This window comes from Mobula hypostoma, chromosome 13 (assembly GCF_963921235.1).
Source record: "Mobula hypostoma chromosome 13, sMobHyp1.1, whole genome shotgun sequence".
Lineage (NCBI taxonomy): Eukaryota > Metazoa > Chordata > Chondrichthyes > Myliobatiformes > Myliobatidae > Mobula > Mobula hypostoma.
This window is the reverse complement of record NC_086109.1, coordinates 3,840,218-3,860,102: the sequence shown is the minus strand read 5'-3', so window position 1 is coordinate 3,860,102 and position 19,885 is coordinate 3,840,218. Positions and strand designations below refer to the sequence as shown.

Here is a 19,885-nt window from a genome sequence, read left to right as displayed (position 1 = left end):
GGCCTAGTTCTGCTCTATCTTATGGTTTATGGGAAGCAGACCCTGCTCCTAACCCATGAACAATTTGGGTAGGTTCTCCTCCCAACCCCTTCAGCTGTAGTCTTTCCCAACAATTCCACAGTTCCTGATAAAACCTAACATTTCCAGTCTCATTGATGTGTTGAGAACAGTATCACTGGCCTGGTGCTGAACAGGATGACCATCTCCATCTGTAGTCCATACGCCCAGTTAGTATTCCCACAACAGTTTGCTGCCATTCCCACATCCTCCATGTGATTCCCTCCCAATGTCCATGACATTGAACTTGGAATTGGTCTAATATTGTCTCATGTACCAAGATACAGTGCAAAGCTAGTCTTACATACAGATCAGATCATTACACAATGCATTGAGCTAGAATAAGATAAAACAATAATCATGCAGAATAAAGTGTAAACCAGTGGTCCCCAGCCTCCGGGCCGCAGACCGATACATTGCCATGAAGAATGCAGTGGTGTAGTGGTAGTCGGAATGCACCCAGCACATCTTTAAGAAAAAAGCCGAAATAAACAAGCTAATTAATTAGGTAACAACACACATCAAAGTTGCTGGTGAACGCAGCAGGCCAGGCAGCATCTATAGGAAGAGGTACAGTCGACGTTTCGGGCCGAGACCCTTCATCAGGACTAACTGAAGGAAGAGCTAGGTACCGCCCAACACGTAAATGTTGGCCCAGATCAGAGGTGACGCAATCGGCAATCGCCATTCATTAGCTTGTCTATTTCGGCTTTTGTCTTAAAGACGTGCTGGGTGCGTTCCAACTACCGCTGCACCCCTGTATTCTTTGCGGCAATGTATCGGTCTGCGGCCCGGAGGTTGGGGACCACTGGTGTAAACGCTACGGAAAAATGCAGTGCAGATAAATGATAAAGTCCAAGATCATAAGGAAGGAGATGGTGAGGCCAAGAATCCAACTTATTGTATAAGAGGTTTGTTCAAGAGTCTGCTGATCTGGATAAAAGCTTCCCTTGAGCCTGGAGGGGCAGGCTTTGAGGCTTTTCTATCTTCTGCAGAATGGGAGAGGGGAGAAGAGAGTTTGGGGTAGGTGGGGTCTTTGATAATGCTGGCTACTTTACTGAGAGAGTGAGAAGCGTAGACAGAGTCCACGACGAGCTGAGCTGTGTCCACATCTCCCTGCAGTTTCCTGTGGCTACATGCAGAGCAGCTGCCATACTAAGCCATGGTGCGTCTACACAGAATGCTTTTGATGGAGCATCGATAAAAATTGGTTGGAGTTAATGGGGACATGATGCCAAATATCCTCTCAGATTGTTTTATGTAGAGCTTCCCCAAAGAGCAGTCAGAGCAGGAGAAGGTCATTAGACCCTGTGATCTTGCCTCACCATACCTTAGCTCAATCTTCCTACAACACTGCAGCAGGAACTCTGACCTCACGCAGCCATGGAAACAGACATACCCCACCTACCAGAGAGCATCCTCAGCTGTGCGACTATGTACCTCCAGCTCACAGGAAGATGGTAAACACAAGAGACTCTGCAGATGCTGGAAATCCAGAGCAACACACACAAAATGCTGGAGGAACTCAGCAGGTCGGGCAGCAACTATGGGGAGGAATAAACAGTCGATATTTCTGTTTGAGACTCTTCACCTGGACGAGAAAGGGGGAAGAAGATAGAATGAGAAGGTGGGATGAGGGGAAGGAGGACAAGGTGGCAGATGATAGGTGAGACTGGGTGAGGGGGAAGAGAGATGGGTGGAGGTCGGGGGGGATGAAGTAGAAAGCTGGGAGAGGTTTGATGAAAGGGGTAAGGGGCTGAAGAGGAAGGAATCTGATGGAGAGGAGACCATGGAAAAAAGGGAAGGAGGAGGAGCACCAGAGAGAGGTCCACAGGAAGATGGTCCGCCATCGGAGGTCAGCTTGGAATACTAAAGCTCAGTGCGTCTCCAACGACCCAGTCAGGGTACGGGGTTTAAATCGCACTAATTCATCTTGTTTGGGAATTTTAATTGATCCATGGACAAACTGTGGAGTGACTCTACACCTGCCTTCACTGGAGCTAGGCCAGTGGAGAGAGAAATTAACTTTAGTTGTCACACGTACATTGAAACGTTCAATGTAGTGCATCGTTTTGCATCCACAACCAACACAGGACAAGGATTTGCCGCAAATGTTGCCACACTTCTGGCACCAACATAGCATGCCCTCAACTTTACAAACTGTATGTCTTTGGAATGCAGGAGGAAATGGGAGCACCCACACGGATACAGGGGAGAGCATACAAACTCCTTACAGACAGCGGCGGGAATTAAACCCTAACGACTGGCTCTGTAAAATGTTATGGACATGCAAGTCAGTGGTGGAATCTGCTGTACTGTAGGCCTTTCTAAAAGAAAGTCATTTAAGGTAAACATAACCTTACTGAAAGACTGAGCTTTACTTAAATGCTCACACTGCAGTGTCACATTCTGACTGACATTAAGTTAAACTGACTAAATACTTTCATAATTCTGTTTAAATCTTCCTTTCATTGCATCTTTTCCACCTGAGATCTTCTGTTTTATCAGTTGGCAGGCACTTAGAGTGATGGTTAAAGCTTTCTGAAACTTTCATTCCGATCTGGAGAGCAGCGGCTGATGAAGTAAATATCTGCATTGGAATCGAGATTCGGAAATAACTATCAACTGTTTTATCTGGTCCCATGCAGAATTATGCTTCAAAGTGCCATTTAAAGAAGATGAACTTCATTTGCCACCTGTACATCGAAACATACAGTGAAATGCAGAGTTCACATCAACAACCAAGCGTGAGGTTAATTGGTCATTGTAAATTGTCCAGTGATTAAATCAGGGGATAGCTGGTCGGCGTGGCTCGAAGGGAAGGAAGGGTCGGTTCTGTGCTGTATCTCAATAAATAAATGTTGGGGGCAACCTACAAGTTTTGCCAAGTTTCCTACACCAACATATCATCCGCACAGCTTACTAGCCCTAACCCGTACACATTTGGAATGTGAGAGGAACACCGCGCGGTTATGAGGAGGACGTGCAAACTGCTGACAGACAGATGCTGGGTGCTGGCGCTATAATTGTGTTACACTAACCTCTAGGCTACGCGTGACACCCCAAATCGAGCCACAGGGCCTGAGAGGGGCCCCGATGCAGGCTCTCAACCGGATCATCGACAATTCTTTTCCTCCCACGGATGCTGCTCGACCTGCTGAGTCCCGCCAGCAGGTTGTGCGTTGTTGAAAAAGTGGGGGAGGTTGTGGTTGAAGTAGGAAAAGCCCATGAACTGACTGACTCACTGGGACAGAGGGACATCTATCAAATATCTACAACACAGGACATTCAGCCCCATATTGTAATTTGTCCTCTACTCTGCCTATTGTCTTGTTTATTAATTATTGCACTGCCCTGCACTGTTTTGTGCACTTTATGTAGTCCTGTACAGGTCTGTAGTCTAGTGTAGTGTTTATGTTGTTTTACGTTGTCTAGTGTAGCCTTGTGCTGTCTCACATAGTCTGGTGTAGTTTTGTGTTGTTTCATGTAGCACCATGGTCCTGGAGGAACGTTGTTTCATTTTTACTGTGTACTGTACCAGCAGTTATGGTTGAAATGACAATAAACTTGACTTGACTTGACTGTGCTAGTTGTATGTTCCCAGCTAAATCCATCCACTAGCACTGGCCCTGTAGGCCACTGCCCTTTGAATCCATGCTTAACCTGTGAGTATTCTATGCTACCACATTTCTTTAATTCTGTTGTAAGTTTTAATATATTTCGTTATTTTCCTGTAAATCCCTGCAAAAAAGTGAATCAAGGTGGTATATGGTAACATATACGGACTTCGGTAATAAATTTTACTTTGACTTTGAACTGGGATGGGAGTTTCCACCTCTCTGGCTTTGCAGCCCTAACCGATCTCCAGCTGAATATCTGCTTTCCCCCCTCCCCTCTGGTCTGCAATCAGCAGGCTATTACTTATCAAAATAGACACCACCTATGAACCTCGAAGAGCCAAAGAAATGCGAGCCAATAGAATTCAGAGGTCAACTGAAGGGGTAGCCAATCAGGACTGAGGCAAGCGAACGGGGGGGGGCCTATATAAACGTGGGCACCTCCAGAGAGAAACACCAACAACTGCAGACTGAGGATGTACCTCAACTGCAAGCTAATTGCCAATGCTGGGCTGGCAGCCAACAGAGCTGAGGAGACCACGGGGGGAGTTAATGAAACACGTTAGACTGTGAGGGGCGTGGACAGTGGATCACTTTAGAAAAAGGGGTGGGCAGTAGGGTTAGCAGCTAGTGTAACACTATCACACTGCCAGCGACTTGGATTATATGGGTGTAATTAGGATCATTGGGATGGAAGAGATTGGAACCTTGAATAGTTAAATAAAGGAGGCACCAGCTCAGGTGGGATCGTTCTGACAGAGAGCCACGGTCGGGGGGGGGGGCCGGCGGGGTGTGGAGGACGCAGGGTCTTTACCCATAGCAGTAGTGAGCAGGTTCTGGATAAATGAGTGGGAGGAAGGTGACCTCAGGTGAATGGGATACCGAATTTCATACAGTTACTTGATGGTCAGCAGGACAGGATGGGCTGAAGGGCCTGTATGGCTGTGACAATCAGATCAGTCACATTTTTATTGGCTGGTACAGCAGGCTTGAGAAGGCCAAGTGGCTTACACCTACTCCTAATGTGTATTCATTTACAATTGGTGGCCATTAGCTTTGGACCGATTCTTATTTAATCTTTCGAGATTCCACATAATTGTATTCACCTCAATGCACAACAGTCTCTTCTCTCCCCAAGGAAACACTCCCAAAACCATTCAATTATTCCTCCTTGCTACAATACCCAGGTCCTGGCAGCGTCCCATCTGCACCCCCCACATCTATAATGTGATGAACTGTCGCAGTCTTCAAGCTGCAGAGTAATTAATGCTGCAAACAGTTCAATCTAATCCTGCTCACGTTTATATTTTATGCCTCACTTAATGAAGGACAACTTTCTCCATGTCCTTTCACACAGTTTCCCTTCTTGCTTCTTTCAGCAGCCTGAAATACATTTATTCTGAACCTGCTGGCTTGCTCATTTTTATAGAGAGATAAATACTTAATTATTATGTTAATTATCATTCCTACAAGAGGTCCAGGTACGACCTACAGAGGCTGTTATGAGAGCGAAAAGGCAATGTCGGGTAAAGCTAGAGATGGAATTAGATGCCTAACAGCTGTGGTAGAGTTTGAATGTCATTACTTCCCACAAGGTGAAACCTAGCAGCATAAATGGCTGTGATGTTTCACTCCCCAACGCGCTCAACGCCTTTTTATGCATGCTTTGAAAGGGAGAATAACTCTACACCCGTGTGAGTCCACAAAGCAGTGGTGATCTCGTGATTTCTGTCTTGGAAGCTGATATCCAAACATTCTTCAAGACGGTGAACCCTCGCAAGTCATCAGATCTATCAGTGCGCCTGTCAGGGTAACGAAAACCTGTGCCAACCAGCTGGTTAGAGCATTCAACGACATCTTCAGCCTCTCACTGCTGCTGTCAAAAGGGTGCCAATCATACCAGTGTCCAAGAAGAGCAGGGTGAGATGCCTCAACAACCATCACCCAGAGCCACTCACATCTACTGTGATGAAATGCTTTGAGGAGTTGGTCACGGCCACAATCAGTTCTTGCGTAAGCAAGAACCTGGACCCACTGGAGTTTGTCCACCACCACAACAGGTCTTTAGCATCCGAGTAGAAGGATGTCCCTTTAGAACAGAAGGAATTTCTTTAGTCAGAGGGTGGTGAATCTGTGGAATTCACTGCCACAGACGGCTGTGGAGGCCAGGTCTGGGTATATTTAAAGCAGTGGTTGATAGGTTCTTGATTAGTCAGGGCATCAAGGTTATGGGGAGAAGGCAGGAGAATGGGGTTGAGAGGGTTAATAAATTCAAGATGGAATAGTGGAGCACACTTGAGGGACTGAATAGCCTAATTCTGCTCATGCCTTCTGGTCTTAAACCATGTTGGTTCACCTCCAGTTCCCACTGCTGAATGCCATTTGCAGAATTTGGCAGACTCACATTATCTTCTAATGTCCCTTTGAACTTCCCTTGTCATCTGTCAGTCCAGTGCCTTCTGACCTTGTCCCTGGACTGAGTCCAAGTGGAGGTTCCATACTCTCTGCTGGTGCACAGCTTTATCAACACTCAGAGTGGAATAAATCTGGAAGATCAGAGCTAGCAAGCTCAAGTCAAAGCCTTACACTGATTCACATCACTGAAGATTACATTAACCTATCTTCTGGTGACTAATGTTTTAATCTAGAGTTGGACTAATAGGAAGTGTGGAGATCCCTTTATCTTGCTGACTGACTTTCACTACAGATTGTTCAGCATAAGTTTGCTCCCAAAAGATGATCATAAATCGCAGGGTGATTTAAAACATGGAACATTACAGCACAATACAGGCCATTCGGCCCAAAATGTTCTGCTGACCTTTAACTACTCGAAGATCAAGACTTAAGATTCAATCTTACTTATTACATTAAACTTACTACCTAGTACACTGCTGGTGTTTAGGCTGCAATAAAGGTCCTCAATCTACGTCTTTAGAAAAGTATTCTTCATTGCTGTTTCTGTAACAATTGTTTTTTGACCAGTCGGGGTTGTTAGCCCTGAGCTGAATCCCCAAACCAGCAGGACAGGTGGACCATTCTTAGTCTGGCCTCCACCCTTTGACCTGTTTGGCATGGGTGACCCTTCCAAGAGCTAAAGCACAAGGCCAACTCCAGCCAACATGGCTCTCCGGGTCATTGAGGCACGCAAGCCTCCAAAACCCTGAGACAAGGTTATGGTCCTCTTGGGGCTATTACATCAAAGCATGCAGTAAAATAGGTCACTTGCATTAGCAACATCAAACTAACCATTCCCTCACACATAACCCTCCATTTTTCTATTATCCACCTTCCTAAGAGTTTCTTAAATGTCCCTAATGTATCTGCCTCTACCACCACCCCGGAAAGTTGTTCCATACACCCACCACTCTGTGTAAAAAAATCTACCTCTGAAATCACCCCCCCCCCCATACTTTCTCCCAATCACCTTAAAATTGTGCCCTCTTGTATTAGCCATTTCCACCGTGGGGAACAGTCTCTGCCAGTCCACTCAATCTTTGACTCTTCTCACCTTGTACACCTTTATCAAGTCACCTTTCATTCTTCTTTGCTCCAAAGCGAAAAGCCCTAGCTCACTCAACCTACCCTCAAAGACAGTGTTTCTAGTCCAAGCAGCAGAAATTTGCACATATAATCTTAAAATCTTTAAACACCAATTCACGTTGGTTGATGTCATTTGTGGCATTTCTAGACAACACAAATGTCCACTAATTAAGATATAGGAGCAGAATTAGGCGCTTTGGTCTTTCGGGTTTGCTACTATTTCATCATGGCTGATCGGTTATTCCTTCCTCTCAGCCTCAATCTCCTGCTTTCTCCCCATATTCCTTCAGGGCTTGACCAATGAAGCATCTATCAACTTCTTCCTTAAATATTCATAAGGACAACCTCCACAGCTTCCTGTGGCAATGAAGTCTATGGATTCACCACCCTCTGGCTAAAGAAATTCCTCCTCATCTCTGTTCTAAAAGGACGCACCTCTATTCTGAGGCTGTGTCCTCTGGTCTGAGACTCTCCCATCATAAGAAACATTCCCTCCATAGCCACTCTGTCAAGAGCTTTCACCATTCAATATGTTTCAATGAGATCACTCTTCATTCTTCTGAACTCCAGTGAGTGGAGGCCCAGTGCCATCAAATGCTTCTCATGTGGCAAGCTGTTCAATCCTGAAATCATTTTTGTGAACCCCTTCTGAACCCTCTCCAATGTTGGCAAGTCCTTTCTGAGATAAGGGGCCCTAAACTGCTCACAATACTCCAAGTGCGGCCTCTCTAGTGCTTTGTAAATCCTCATCATTACATCCTTGCTTTTATATTCTAATCCTCTTGAAATGAATGCTAACATTGCATTTGCTTTTCTCACCACAGACACAAACTGCAAATTAACCTTTAGGGAATCCAGCACAAAGACTCCCAAGTCCTTTCATCTGCTTTACGGGCAATAGCCAGAATCTGGATTGTAGGGTGAGATTCTGAAAGTTCAGACCTTATTGAACGTGAAGCCTTTGAGTTCAAGAAACCAAAGGGTAGAGAAGGGCAGCACAGCCCAGGACATTCATGTCGGAGATATCAATGTCAGGAGCATGGAGGAAGGGTACAAGCTAAAGCTTAACAGACATACAGACAAGGCTTTCGGATGAGCTGAGGTAGCAATTGGCAAACTGCTGGAGAAGTTAAAGAGCTCAGGCATTATCTGTGGAAGGGACAGTTTCAGATGGGGACCCTTCATACATAGGAGAATAGATGGCAGTTTGCTGAGATGGAGACTATCGGGAGACATTAAGGATGGGCCTCCCTGGCGATGATACAGCTCTGTGGTGGAAGCTCATCTTGATGGTGAATTTTCTGCTTTGGACTGAGAGAAATAGAGGAGGAAGAGTTCCCAGCCACTTCCACAGCAGATCGTCAGATAGATTGGTGCTGGGTACGTTGAACCTTTGGACAAACTTCCAATTACAGCTTAGTTCAATCAGTACCTAAATAAAACCTCACACGCATTTCACGACCTACAGTGATAATAAATCTGATTCTGACTCTGATTCACTGGGCATACCAGGGCAGATCAAGCCAATGCAGTGAGAGGTGCCAGCTCCTGTGGACCAGACTTCCCTCATCCCCTCACCTGTAAAACTCGCAGGTCTGGTTCCCAAACATCACGTTGACAGAGCTGCCAGCACCAAGGTGTTTGCCAGTGATTGTCACCATTGTCCCCCCAGACTCTGGACCTCGACTGGGGCTCAGGTCCCGCAAAGATGGCTTCTGTAGAAGGGAGGAGAGAAAACAGAGGAGAAGGACAGATAAAGGCTGATTAAAGATGAAATTACTTCTCAAGTTTGACCCAACTGATACTATAAGCAGTTCCTTTGCAGGATAAATCACTTAGATGATAACATAATCAAAGTTCACCAGCTTACATTTATTAACTTTGCTTCTCTGTTCATCCCCAGGGTGATAAGTGGAATCTACATCTCTTTGAAGGCTTGAAAAGAATACCTTCAATCACTTGCCCTCTTTTTCATCCAGTTAACATTCACTGGCAGGCATCGCAGTTTGAATAGATTCTGTTCTATGGTACAGAGTTGGTTCAGGAATGCTTCCTAAAAGCACTGTCTCTTTGAATAATGAAAACCAATAAACAAATTTCCATAAGTGCCCTGAGCAGCTGAGACAGAGTGAATCTAAACCCTCGTTGAACGTAGAAATAACAAAATAGTCTCTGATGTACAGTGGTTTAAAAGAACGTGTTCGCTCGTCCATGAGGTCCCCAAATGATTGCATTTTACCCAAAAGTGATGTGATTAGGGACAGCATGGTAGCATAGTAGTCAACACAACATTTTACAGTGCAGTTGACCTGGGTTCACTTCCCGCTGCTGCCTGTAAGGAGATTGTACGTTCTCCCCGTGACCGAGTGGGTTTCCTCTGGGTGATCCGGTTTCCTCCCACAGTCCAAAGACGGACTTGTTCGTAAGTTAATTGGTCATTATGAATTGTCCCGTGATTAGACTAACATTAAATTGGGGGATTTTTGGGCAGCATGGCTCGAGGGGCTGGATGGTCCTACTCCACACTGGATCTCAGTAAAAAAGAAAATAAAAATAAAATTATGAAAACAGAAAATTCCTGAAATACACCACAGGTGGGGATGCATATGGGGGAGGAGAAATGGGGACAAATTCAGGTCAATGGTCTTTTGTCAGAACTGGGATGGAGAGGAAAGAATCTCGTTAAGGTTCAGCAGGTTGGAAGAGGGTGATGACCCAATCCGTGAAGAGCAAGTGATTTAGATGATCATTCTGGGGACTCACATGTATACACTGGAGAATCCTAACACGTAAACATCACCCTCTTGCAAACTCCTGAGCCTTAATGAGATTCTCCTTTAGGTGATTAGGTGACCACTCTGAAGACTCCCCAGTACATTCTCCAGAGGTGATCTTCAGCTTCCTGTTGCTTCCACATTATTCACAAGACCATAAGACCATAAAACATAAAAGCAGAAGCAGGCCATTCAGCCCATTGTCTGCTCCGCCATTCTATTGTGGCTGATTTATTATCCCTCTCTCCCACATTCTCCTGCCTTTCCCTGTATCCTTGGACACCCTTACTAATCAAGATCTCTGCTTTAAATATAACTAATGACTTTACCTTCACAGTCCTTAGTGGCAAAGAATTCCATAGATTCACTACCTTCTGGCTGAAGAAATTTCTACTCATCTCTGCAGTAAAAATACCCAATCCCAGTCCCACGTGTGACCTCCTGTCCTCACAAGCTCAAGGAACCGCACCTCATCTTCAGTCCAGGAACAGGGCAGCCTTCAGGGCTGGCTACTGAACTCTACAAGTCCAGGCGACTGGATTTCTGTCTGTATCAGTCGCCTGTCAGTGATATTGGCTCAGCTTGGTCCTTCCTCATTTCCTTGGTTTCTCTCTCTCTGGAAGTGGAGAGCGTGATAAGCCCGAAGCACCTCTTCCTGCTCCGTATCTCACAACTCCCACATCCCCCGTCTACATTCTCCCTCTCTAACTACTTCTGTTCTCTCACTGAGCAGATCACTCTGTTTACATGGTCACCGTTACCCTGTCCTCCACTTTCACAAGCTTCTGTCCTCCCCTTCCAGTCCTGGCTCTTCAATCTGAAATGTCAACTCCAACCTGCTAACCATTTCAAACATTTTCTGCTTTAAATTCAGATTTCCAAATCTGCAGTTATTTGGATTTACATTGGCAATGTGAATATTTTTAATTTGAACAAGACCATGTTGACTTTACCAGGCTGAAATCACCCACTCTTTCCAATTCTACCAAAAGATGCTGCCAGCAAACAATGGGACCAAGGGCGACATCATTCAGACAGTTCATGAACTATTTCTTTTCCTTCCTCTTCTTCTTCCTTTTCTTTCAAATGTGATTCCGCAACCATTGGAACCTGTGATTCACATTTTGGTGTTGTGTTTTTGGACACTTGAGCGACCTGGTGCTTTGCTATCTCCGAAGAGGTTTGGGGAGGTTACAAGTGAACTGTGCGGCCTCGAGGTCTAGAAGCCTGGAGGTGGGGTAGTGAGGTAGTGTTCATGGATTCAATGTCCATTCAGAGATCGGATGGCGGAGGGGAAGGAGCTGATCCTGAATCACTGAATGTGTGGGTGGAGAGGCGTGAGCCCATGATGGACTCTTTTCTCACCAATCTCACTGATTAAGCATCGAGGAAGATTGAAATCAACTAGGACGAGAGTAGAAGGCAAGTGGGTCCTTCTCTCCGTCTCGCCTGCTGCTCCTGGTCTGTGTTTGAATTATCTCTCTCTCTCTCCCTCTAACGCTTTGCTGCTGGAGGATGGTGCCGGGATCCTGGGTCTTGGGCAAGGTTTAATCAACATGGTTTGTGGACTGGACTCTGTAGTTTATGTTAGGATGTGTTTCTGGTTTCTGGTCGCTCCTTTTTGTTACTATTTGGGGTGATTTTGATCGGGGTGGTCTGGCTCTGCAGCCTGCGATCGATGAACAACACAGCGCTAGATTGAACTGAACTGAATATGTCTGGGCTCTTTTGATGACTCTGTGGTTTGATTTTTTTATATTCTGTGGTTTTCACTTTTTTTTGTCATTTGCCCAATTTGTTCTTTGTTTTTGCACATTGAGAGTTTGATGTTTTTCTTTGAATGGGTTCCACCATTTTCTATGTTTGGCGGCTGTCTATGAGAAGACGAATCTCAGGTTTGTATACTGCATACAGACTTTGATAATATATGTACTTCCTTAAATCTTTGAAGAAACTGAGGTCCTTTGATGAGTAGGGTGGAAGGAGATGTTATGAAGACACTTGGAGAATCAAAGTAAAAGAATTGGGAGAAGAGAGATCACCTGGCTTTCCTCAATGTCACTTTTTGAAGTGAAAATAAACTACCAATTCATAAAGACATGTACTCAGTGTTTTAGGAACAGCTTCTTCCCCTCCACTATCAATGAACCAGCCCATGAATGTCATTGATATTTTTTGCTGTCTTTTTGCAATATTTATTTAATATAGCCATGGTGCCAAAGACTTGTAGAAATTACTTGTGGCAGACATTTGGAAAATATTTCTTCAGTGTTCATTAGAAGCTAAGATGTCTGCACACTTCAGTCAGACCAGACACTTAGAATGGCCAAACCCGTCACACTGGATATCTTCTGCCAACATCCACCCAACAAAACTTCACAATGCATTCAGAAAAGCATGTAGCTTTTAGACCAAACTTTCACTGAGGCAAATCACAGTCTTCCCAGCCCTACAGAGATCATAGTTGTATGAACATCCCAGTATGGGATTTGGGAGGAATATCCAAGTTATTTGACATCCAAAAGCTGCAGAGTTCAGATTAACTGCAGAGTGGCTATGTTCAGAGAATGCCGGGAGCCATCAGCAGATCAAAGATGGCCTTATTCTGCAGATGCTTCATCTATGGAGGGAAATCGATGGTCGACGTACACATGCATGCACATACATCTGACACATACGTGTACACATGTACACATATATACATGTGTATATATATACACACACACACACACACACACACACACACACACACACACACACAGAAGGTGACAGGGACCAAGAAAATCCATGGGAAACAGACAGAAAGGAACAGAAGAGTTGTTTTCAATTTATTCAGTTTTTCAGACATGGAAGTTGCTGGCAACTCTCCATTGCAGAGTGTGTCGCAGACTAGGTAGGGACACTAAGTTACCTTCCCACAGATACCCGCGAACCCGGTGGTGTTCTGCAACAAACCCCCACAACAATTTTAGTCAGGACAATCACAGAAAAATCTGCTGATGCTGGAAAAGGAAATACGAACAGGAAATAAAATGCTGCAAACACTCAGTAGGACAAGTAGCATCTGTGAGGAGAGAAACAGAATTAATGTTTCAGGTTGAAGACTCTGCACCTAATCTGAGAGAGAAAACAAGTGAGTCCAGACTGACACGTGAACTCTGTTCCTCTCTCCCCAAATGTTGCCTGACCTGCAGGGTGTTCTCAGCATTTCTGGTTTTAAGTTCCCATTTCTACAACTGCAGGTTATGTTGAGTTTTCGAATTCCAAGAGTACATTATGCATTGTGTATGAGAGCTGAAACACTCATCTGTCTTCCTCGGTTTCGGTGCTGGGTTGCGTGGAAGAAATTCCCTGGGCCTCTCTGTCACTGGGCTAACTCACCACAAAGGTGTACTGTTGCACCGACTCCGTCATGAATCTTGGCTCACACTCGCCAACGCACAGCTGGACGGGACCCGATTCCTTGAGGAGCCTTGCTTCCCCCATTTCACACACAATTCTGTCAAAGAAAATGCAGAACGAGAACACATTAAGAACACAGAACTAGAACATATGTCACCTCCCAGTGCTTGTGTGTGCATCTGCTGTTAAGGCTGTTTTCTAATTTTACACTGACATTTTCTACTGAAATAAATGAATGCTCCTTGGCAGAGAGTGCGACAGATTAAGCTGCTGTCAAAGCCTGCACCACGAACAAATTGTCCCCTACAGCAAGCAGCATGTAGTGAATTTCAATTACAAGGGGTAAAAAGATAACATGAGAATACAATATTGAGATTTAACTCTGGGAGACGGTGGGTGTGGTACAAAGCAATTTACTGCCACAGCCACAATGTCCTTCACATTGTGTAATATTTCATCAGATCACGCAAAAGAACAACATTAGACTGGATGAAAGAGCTGTGACATTCAAATATACCTCCCTCTTCTTGCACCAATCACTTCGGTAGCAGATGATGAGACTGAGTCACAATGGTGTGTATAGAACCACACTCAAATGAATTGCTTTAATGCTTTGAAATCAAGACCAGAAGGCCAGAAGACATTGGAGCAGAATAGGCCATTTGCCCACGGCATGGCTCATTTATCAGCCCTCTTTACCCCTTTCTCCTGCCCTCTCCCCATAACCTTTGATGCTCTTACTACTCAAGAACCTATCATCCACCACTTTAAATATACCCGATGACTTGGCCTCCATGTAGAAAGTTAAAATCACCGTCTTGATATAGTCTGTGATTTCTCTGCAAATTTGTTCATCTAAATAAGATCGTAAGTCCATGGGACATAGTAGCAGAATTATGCCATTTGGCCCATCGAGCCTACTCTGCCATTTCATCAATTTTTCTCCTCAGTCCCAATCTCCTGCCTTCAGCCCTTATCCCTTCCTGCCCTGAGCAATCAAGAATCTGTCAACCTCTGCCTTAAATAGACCCTATGACTTGTCCTCCACAGCTGCCTGTGGCAACAAATTCCACAGATTCACCACCCCTCTGGCTAAAGAAATTCCTCCTCATCTCTGCTCTAAAGGAATATACTTTTAGTCTGAGGCTTGCTTCAGTCAATGAAGGCTAATAGATGTTATGCTCTCCAATCTACTTGTGTTGCCACTTTTCAGGAGCTATGGATTTGCATCTCAAGTTTCTGTATGTTAACGCTCATACCACGCCATTAACTGCGTATTTTTCCCATACATTTGATCTTCCAAAGTACAGCACACCATACTTGTCCAAAGTAAGCTACATCTGCTATACCTCCTCCCACATTTTCAGCTGATCTATATCTTACTCTATCCTTTGACAATCTTCCTCGGCATCCACAACTCTGCCAATTTCCGTGCCATTTTCAAACTTACTAACACGCTGTGTTATGTTTTGGCAATGAACGAGCAAAGGCTTTGAATCTAATGGAACAGAATTAAGGAATGTTTAGTAGTTGTTAATTTTCACACTTTGCTGGCACTGGCCTGTGATGAGAAAATAATGGAACTTTTAGCCAACTCTGAAATCACTGCGGCATTGTGCTTCTATAACATCCGCTGAAACAGCTTTTTCAGGGATTATGCACTCAAATGGAAACTGTCTTAAAGCACAGTCTCATTAACATTGTATTGAGGCAGCTTTTGGACGCGTTGTAGAGGCCGCATGTGTACGTCCTGTTGCAGAGAGCGCACTGAGGGCAAGGAGTGATGAGCTGTGATCCGTATTGAATGTGGAGCAGTTTAGTGGGAAGTCCTGTGGACAGTACGTTCTGCTTCTGCGGAACAGGGGTTCCCAAAATGTTTGATGCCATGGACCCCTACCATTAATGGTGTTGGGAACCCCTGTAGAACATAAAAGAGTACAGCACAGTACAGGCCTTTTGGGCTGTGTTGTTGTGCCCACCCATACAATTCTACTCCACTATCAATCCAAGACCATAAGACATAGGAACAGCATCAGGCCATTCAGCTCATCGAGTCTACTCCACCATTTCATTATCGCTGAATCACTTTCCATCTCAACCCAATTTACCTGCAACCTTTGACACTGGAAGCATGGGGACACTTACAGGCTGCCCAGCACAATCCTTGCTAATTTTATTTGACGCAAACTACGCATTACATTTCATGTTACGACATACATGTGACAAGTAAAGCTTTATCTTTATAATCTTTGTTTCATCTGCAAACTTACTAACTCACCCTTCACGTTCTTGTCCTTTATAAAAATCACAAAGAGCAGGGGTCCCAGAACTGATCCCTGTGGAACACCACTAGTCCCCAGTCTCCAGGAATACAATTCACCTGCTACTACCTTCTGTAGACAAGCCACTTCTGAATCCACGCGGCCAAATTTCCATAGATCGCATGCCTCCTGACTTTCTGGAAGAGCTTACCATGGGGAACTTGGTCAGATGCCTTACTGGCCACATCCAACACTCTGCCTTCTTCAGATTGTTTACTCATGTCCTCAAGCAGGCTCTTGAAGCATGACCTGCCCCTCACAAAGGCATCATTAATCAGCCTGTGCTTCTCCAAATGCTCGTAAACCCAGTCTCTGCGAATCCTCTCCACCCACATATTCAGTGATTCAGGATCAGCTTCTTCCCCTCCGCCATCTGCTCTCTGAATGGACATTGTGGGGAACGAGCTTCCAGCAGAAGTGGTTGAGGCAGGTTCGATGTTGTCATTTAAAGTTAAATTGGATAGACATATGGACAGGAAAGGAATGGAGGGTTATGGGCTGAGCGCAGGTCGGTGGGAATAAGATAGGGTAAGAGTTCGGCACAGACTAGAAGGGCCGAGATGGCCAGTTTCTGTGCTGTAATTGTTATATTGAACCCATGAACAATACCTCACTACTTCTTTTATTTCTGTTTTTTTTTGGACTACTTATTTTAACTTAACTATTTAATAGACATATGGAATTACTTACTATAATTCATTTTCTCACTATATTTATTTTTCATGTATTTTCATTGAACTGCTGCCATAAAGTTAATGAATTTCACAACATATGCTGATGATAATAATTCTGATTCTGAATAGTTTGCACAACACTGACGCAAGACTCACCGGTCAATAATTCCCAGAATTATCCCCATGATCCTTCTTGGATAATGGAACAATATTTGCCACCCTCCAATCCTTCTGCTCCATGTTTCCACTTACAACATCTGCCTTGAAATACTGATGTTACATTGCTTCCTCTTCCAGTCACAGTGTAGGCTTTGGTATAATGTTGGAAGAGAAGTGACCTCTGTAAGGCACTACAACACACATCAAAGTTGCTGGTGAACGCAGCAGGCCAGGCAGCATCTCCAGGAAGAGGTACAGTCGACGTTTCGGGCCGAGACCCTTCGTCAGGACTAACTGAAGGAAGAGCTAGTAAGAGATTTGACAGGGAGAAGGGGAGATCCGAAATTATGGGAGAAGACAAGAGGGGGAGGGATGGAGCCAAGAGCTGGACAGGTGATTGGCAAAAGGGATATGAGAGGATCATGGGACAGGAGGCCTAGGGAGAAGGAAAAGGGGGAGAGAAGAAAAACCCAGAGGATGGGCAAGGGGTATAGTCAGAGGGACAGAGGGAGAAAAAGGAGAGAGAGAGAAAGAATGTGTGTATATAAATAAATAATGGATGGGGTACGAGGGGGAGGTGGGGCAATAGCGGAAGTTAGAGAAGTCAATGTTGGCGGAAGTTAGAGCAGTCAATGTTGGCGGAAGTTAGAGCAGTCAATGTTAGCGGAAGTTAGAGAAGTCAAAATCGTGTTAAATCGTGTTTACCTTTGTAAGGCACTGTCTATCAGTGGACAAGCATGCTTTGACAAGGTGTATGAACAAGTCCTATCAATATAGCCACCAGCAGAGATGTTACTCTCTCTACCACGGCTCACCTTGTCTAACAGAATAGACAGGCAGCATGGTAGTGCAGCAGTTAATGTAACACTTTACACTGCCAGTTGTAAGATACGGGTTCAGTTCCCATTGCTGTCTGTAAGGAGTTTGTACGTTCTCCCCATAAATATGTGGGTTTCCTCAAGGTGCTCCAGTTTCCTCCCACATTCCAAAGATATATGGGTTAGGACTAGTGTACTGTGAGCATGCTATGTTGGCGCCGGAGAGGGGAGGGGGGACTTCGGGGTTCTGATGTTTCTATTGTTCATTCTATAAAGTTTCTTGTTTTGTCGATGTCTGTGAAGAGTAAGAATTTCAAGTTGTATACTGTATACGTACTCTGATATTAAATTGAACCATTTGATTAGATTTTGACACTTGCTGACTTCCCCCAGTACATCCTTTGACTGTGTTGGTCATTGACCACAAAACAATGCATTCCACCGTACGTCTCAATATAAATGTGGCATATAAAGCTAACACCAACTGGGTTACTTCAACACAGTGAGTAACTACAAGTGAGTTTGTATTATTGGACAAGAATGATAAGTTAATTTTGTTTATCTGGCAATTTCTACAGGTGGTACAAGACTACTTGTCCTGTAGCTAGTACTGACAGACCAATATGCCTCATCTTTATTGTGGAGTTTGAAGATTTCAGACAAAGACTTGGCAAGGGTCCAGCACTTCACTAAACGCCAATGTGTAAATGCTCCGATTGAGTGTTTAGTCTGGCTGTTACCTGCCAGCTTTAATTTCAAACAATAGAATAATTAATCTCAATTGCAAATAACTTGTGTCAGACGGTGAAACACAGGGAGAAAACGCTGCAAGTAGGAAGTGTTGACAGAGTATCTGTTGAAAATACATGAATGAATGTTTTCTATTGCATTAGATTTATAGTACAGTACAATATAGTGCAGTCTCGTCAGCCCTTAATCTAACTCAAGGTCAATCTAACCAGGGGTTCCCAAACTGGGGCCACGGATCCCTTGCCTAATAGCATTGGTCCATGGCATAAAAAACTTTGGGAACCCTGATATAACTCTTCCTTTCTACAGAGTCCTCAATTTTTCTTTCCTCCATGTGTCTATCTAAGAGTCCCTTAAAGGTCCCTAATGCGGCTGTCTCTACCTCCACCCTAGCAGTAGGGTCCATGCACGCACCACTCTCTGTGTAAAACCTACCTTGGAACTTCCCCCTATACTTTCCTCCAATCACCTTAAAATTGTGTCCTCTCATCTTAGCCCTTTCCGCCCCAAAGAGAAAAGCTCCAGCCCACTCAACTTTTTCTCAAAAAAACATGATCTCTAACCCAAGAGATGCCTAGTAAATCTCCTCAGAACCCTCTCGGAAGCTTCCACGTCCTTCCTACTATCAGGTGATGAGAACTGAACACAATATCAAAATGTGGTTCAAACAGCATTTATGTAGTTGTAACTCTACCTCGTGACTCTTGACCTCAATCCCCCAACTAATGAAGTCAACACACTGTATGTCTTCTTAACCAGCTTATCAACATGCTTGGCAACTTTGAGGGATCTATGTATGTCGACCCCAAGACCCCTCTGCTCCTTCATACTGCTAAGAATCCTGCCATTAATCCTGTATCCTACCTTCAATTTCAACTTTCCAGCATGAAAATACAAAAAAATCCAAAGTGCAAAGGGACTGCAGGATTCCCTAAAGGTTAAATTGCAGGTTCAGTGGGTGGTGAGGTAGGCAAATGCAATGTTGTAACTCATTTCGCGAAGACTAGAATATAAAAGCAAGGATGTAATGTTGAGGCTTTATAAGGCATTGTTAAGGTCTCACTTAGAGCACATCCTTATCTAAGAAAGGATGTGCTAAAATTGGAGAGGGTTCAGAGGAAGTTCGTGAGAATGGTTCCGCAAATGAAAGGCTAATCATATGAGGACCAATTGATGGCTCTGGGCCTGCACTCCCTGGAATTCAGAACAATGAGGGTGGATCTCAATGAAGACTATCAAATATTGAAAAGCTTTGATAGAGCGGATATGGAAAGGGTTTCCAATGGTGGGGGAGTCTAAGACCAGAGGGTACAGCCTCAGAATAGAGTGACATCCATTTAGAATGGAGATGAGGAGGAATTTCTTTAGCCAGGCAGTGGTGAATCTGTGGAAGTTGTTGCCACAGGTGGCTGTGGAAGCCAAGTCATTGGGTAAATTTATGGCAGAGTTTGATAGATTCTTGATTGGTCAGGCGTGAAGGGATATGGGGAGAGGCAGAAGATTGGGGCTGAGAGGAAAAATGGATCAGCCATGATGAAATGGCAGAGCAGACTCGATGGGTCAAATGGCCTAATCCTGCTCCTGTATCTACTAGTCTTATGAGTGACCATACTTCTGTGGATTGATTTCCTTTATAAAATGAGTTTTGAATAAAATATAGAAGGTGAAAGGAGTTAACTTGTGATGGGAGGGGACTATTTGTCTCTGCACTAATCAAAGATAGTGATCAATTAGATGCACTAATCAAGCTTCAAGTTAAATGTCGCAAACACC

At 44.4% G+C, this 19,885-nt stretch overlaps 1 protein-coding gene across 2 annotated transcripts in view; it reads right to left on the bottom strand.

Annotated features, from left to right (window-relative positions):
* The window catches only part of LOC134355368 (plexin-A2-like), a 560,952-nt gene that overhangs the window by 105,467 nt on the left and 435,600 nt on the right, over positions 1 to 19,885 (bottom strand). For both annotated transcript variants that reach the window (XM_063065148.1, XM_063065149.1), the window contains exons 14-15: positions 13,370 to 13,487; positions 8,793 to 8,929 (exon numbers count right to left, since the gene is read on the bottom strand). In XM_063065148.1, coding sequence (XP_062921218.1) covers positions 8,793 to 8,929; positions 13,370 to 13,487 — 255 coding nt within the window. The remainder of the gene's footprint in view (positions 1 to 8,792; positions 8,930 to 13,369; positions 13,488 to 19,885) is intronic.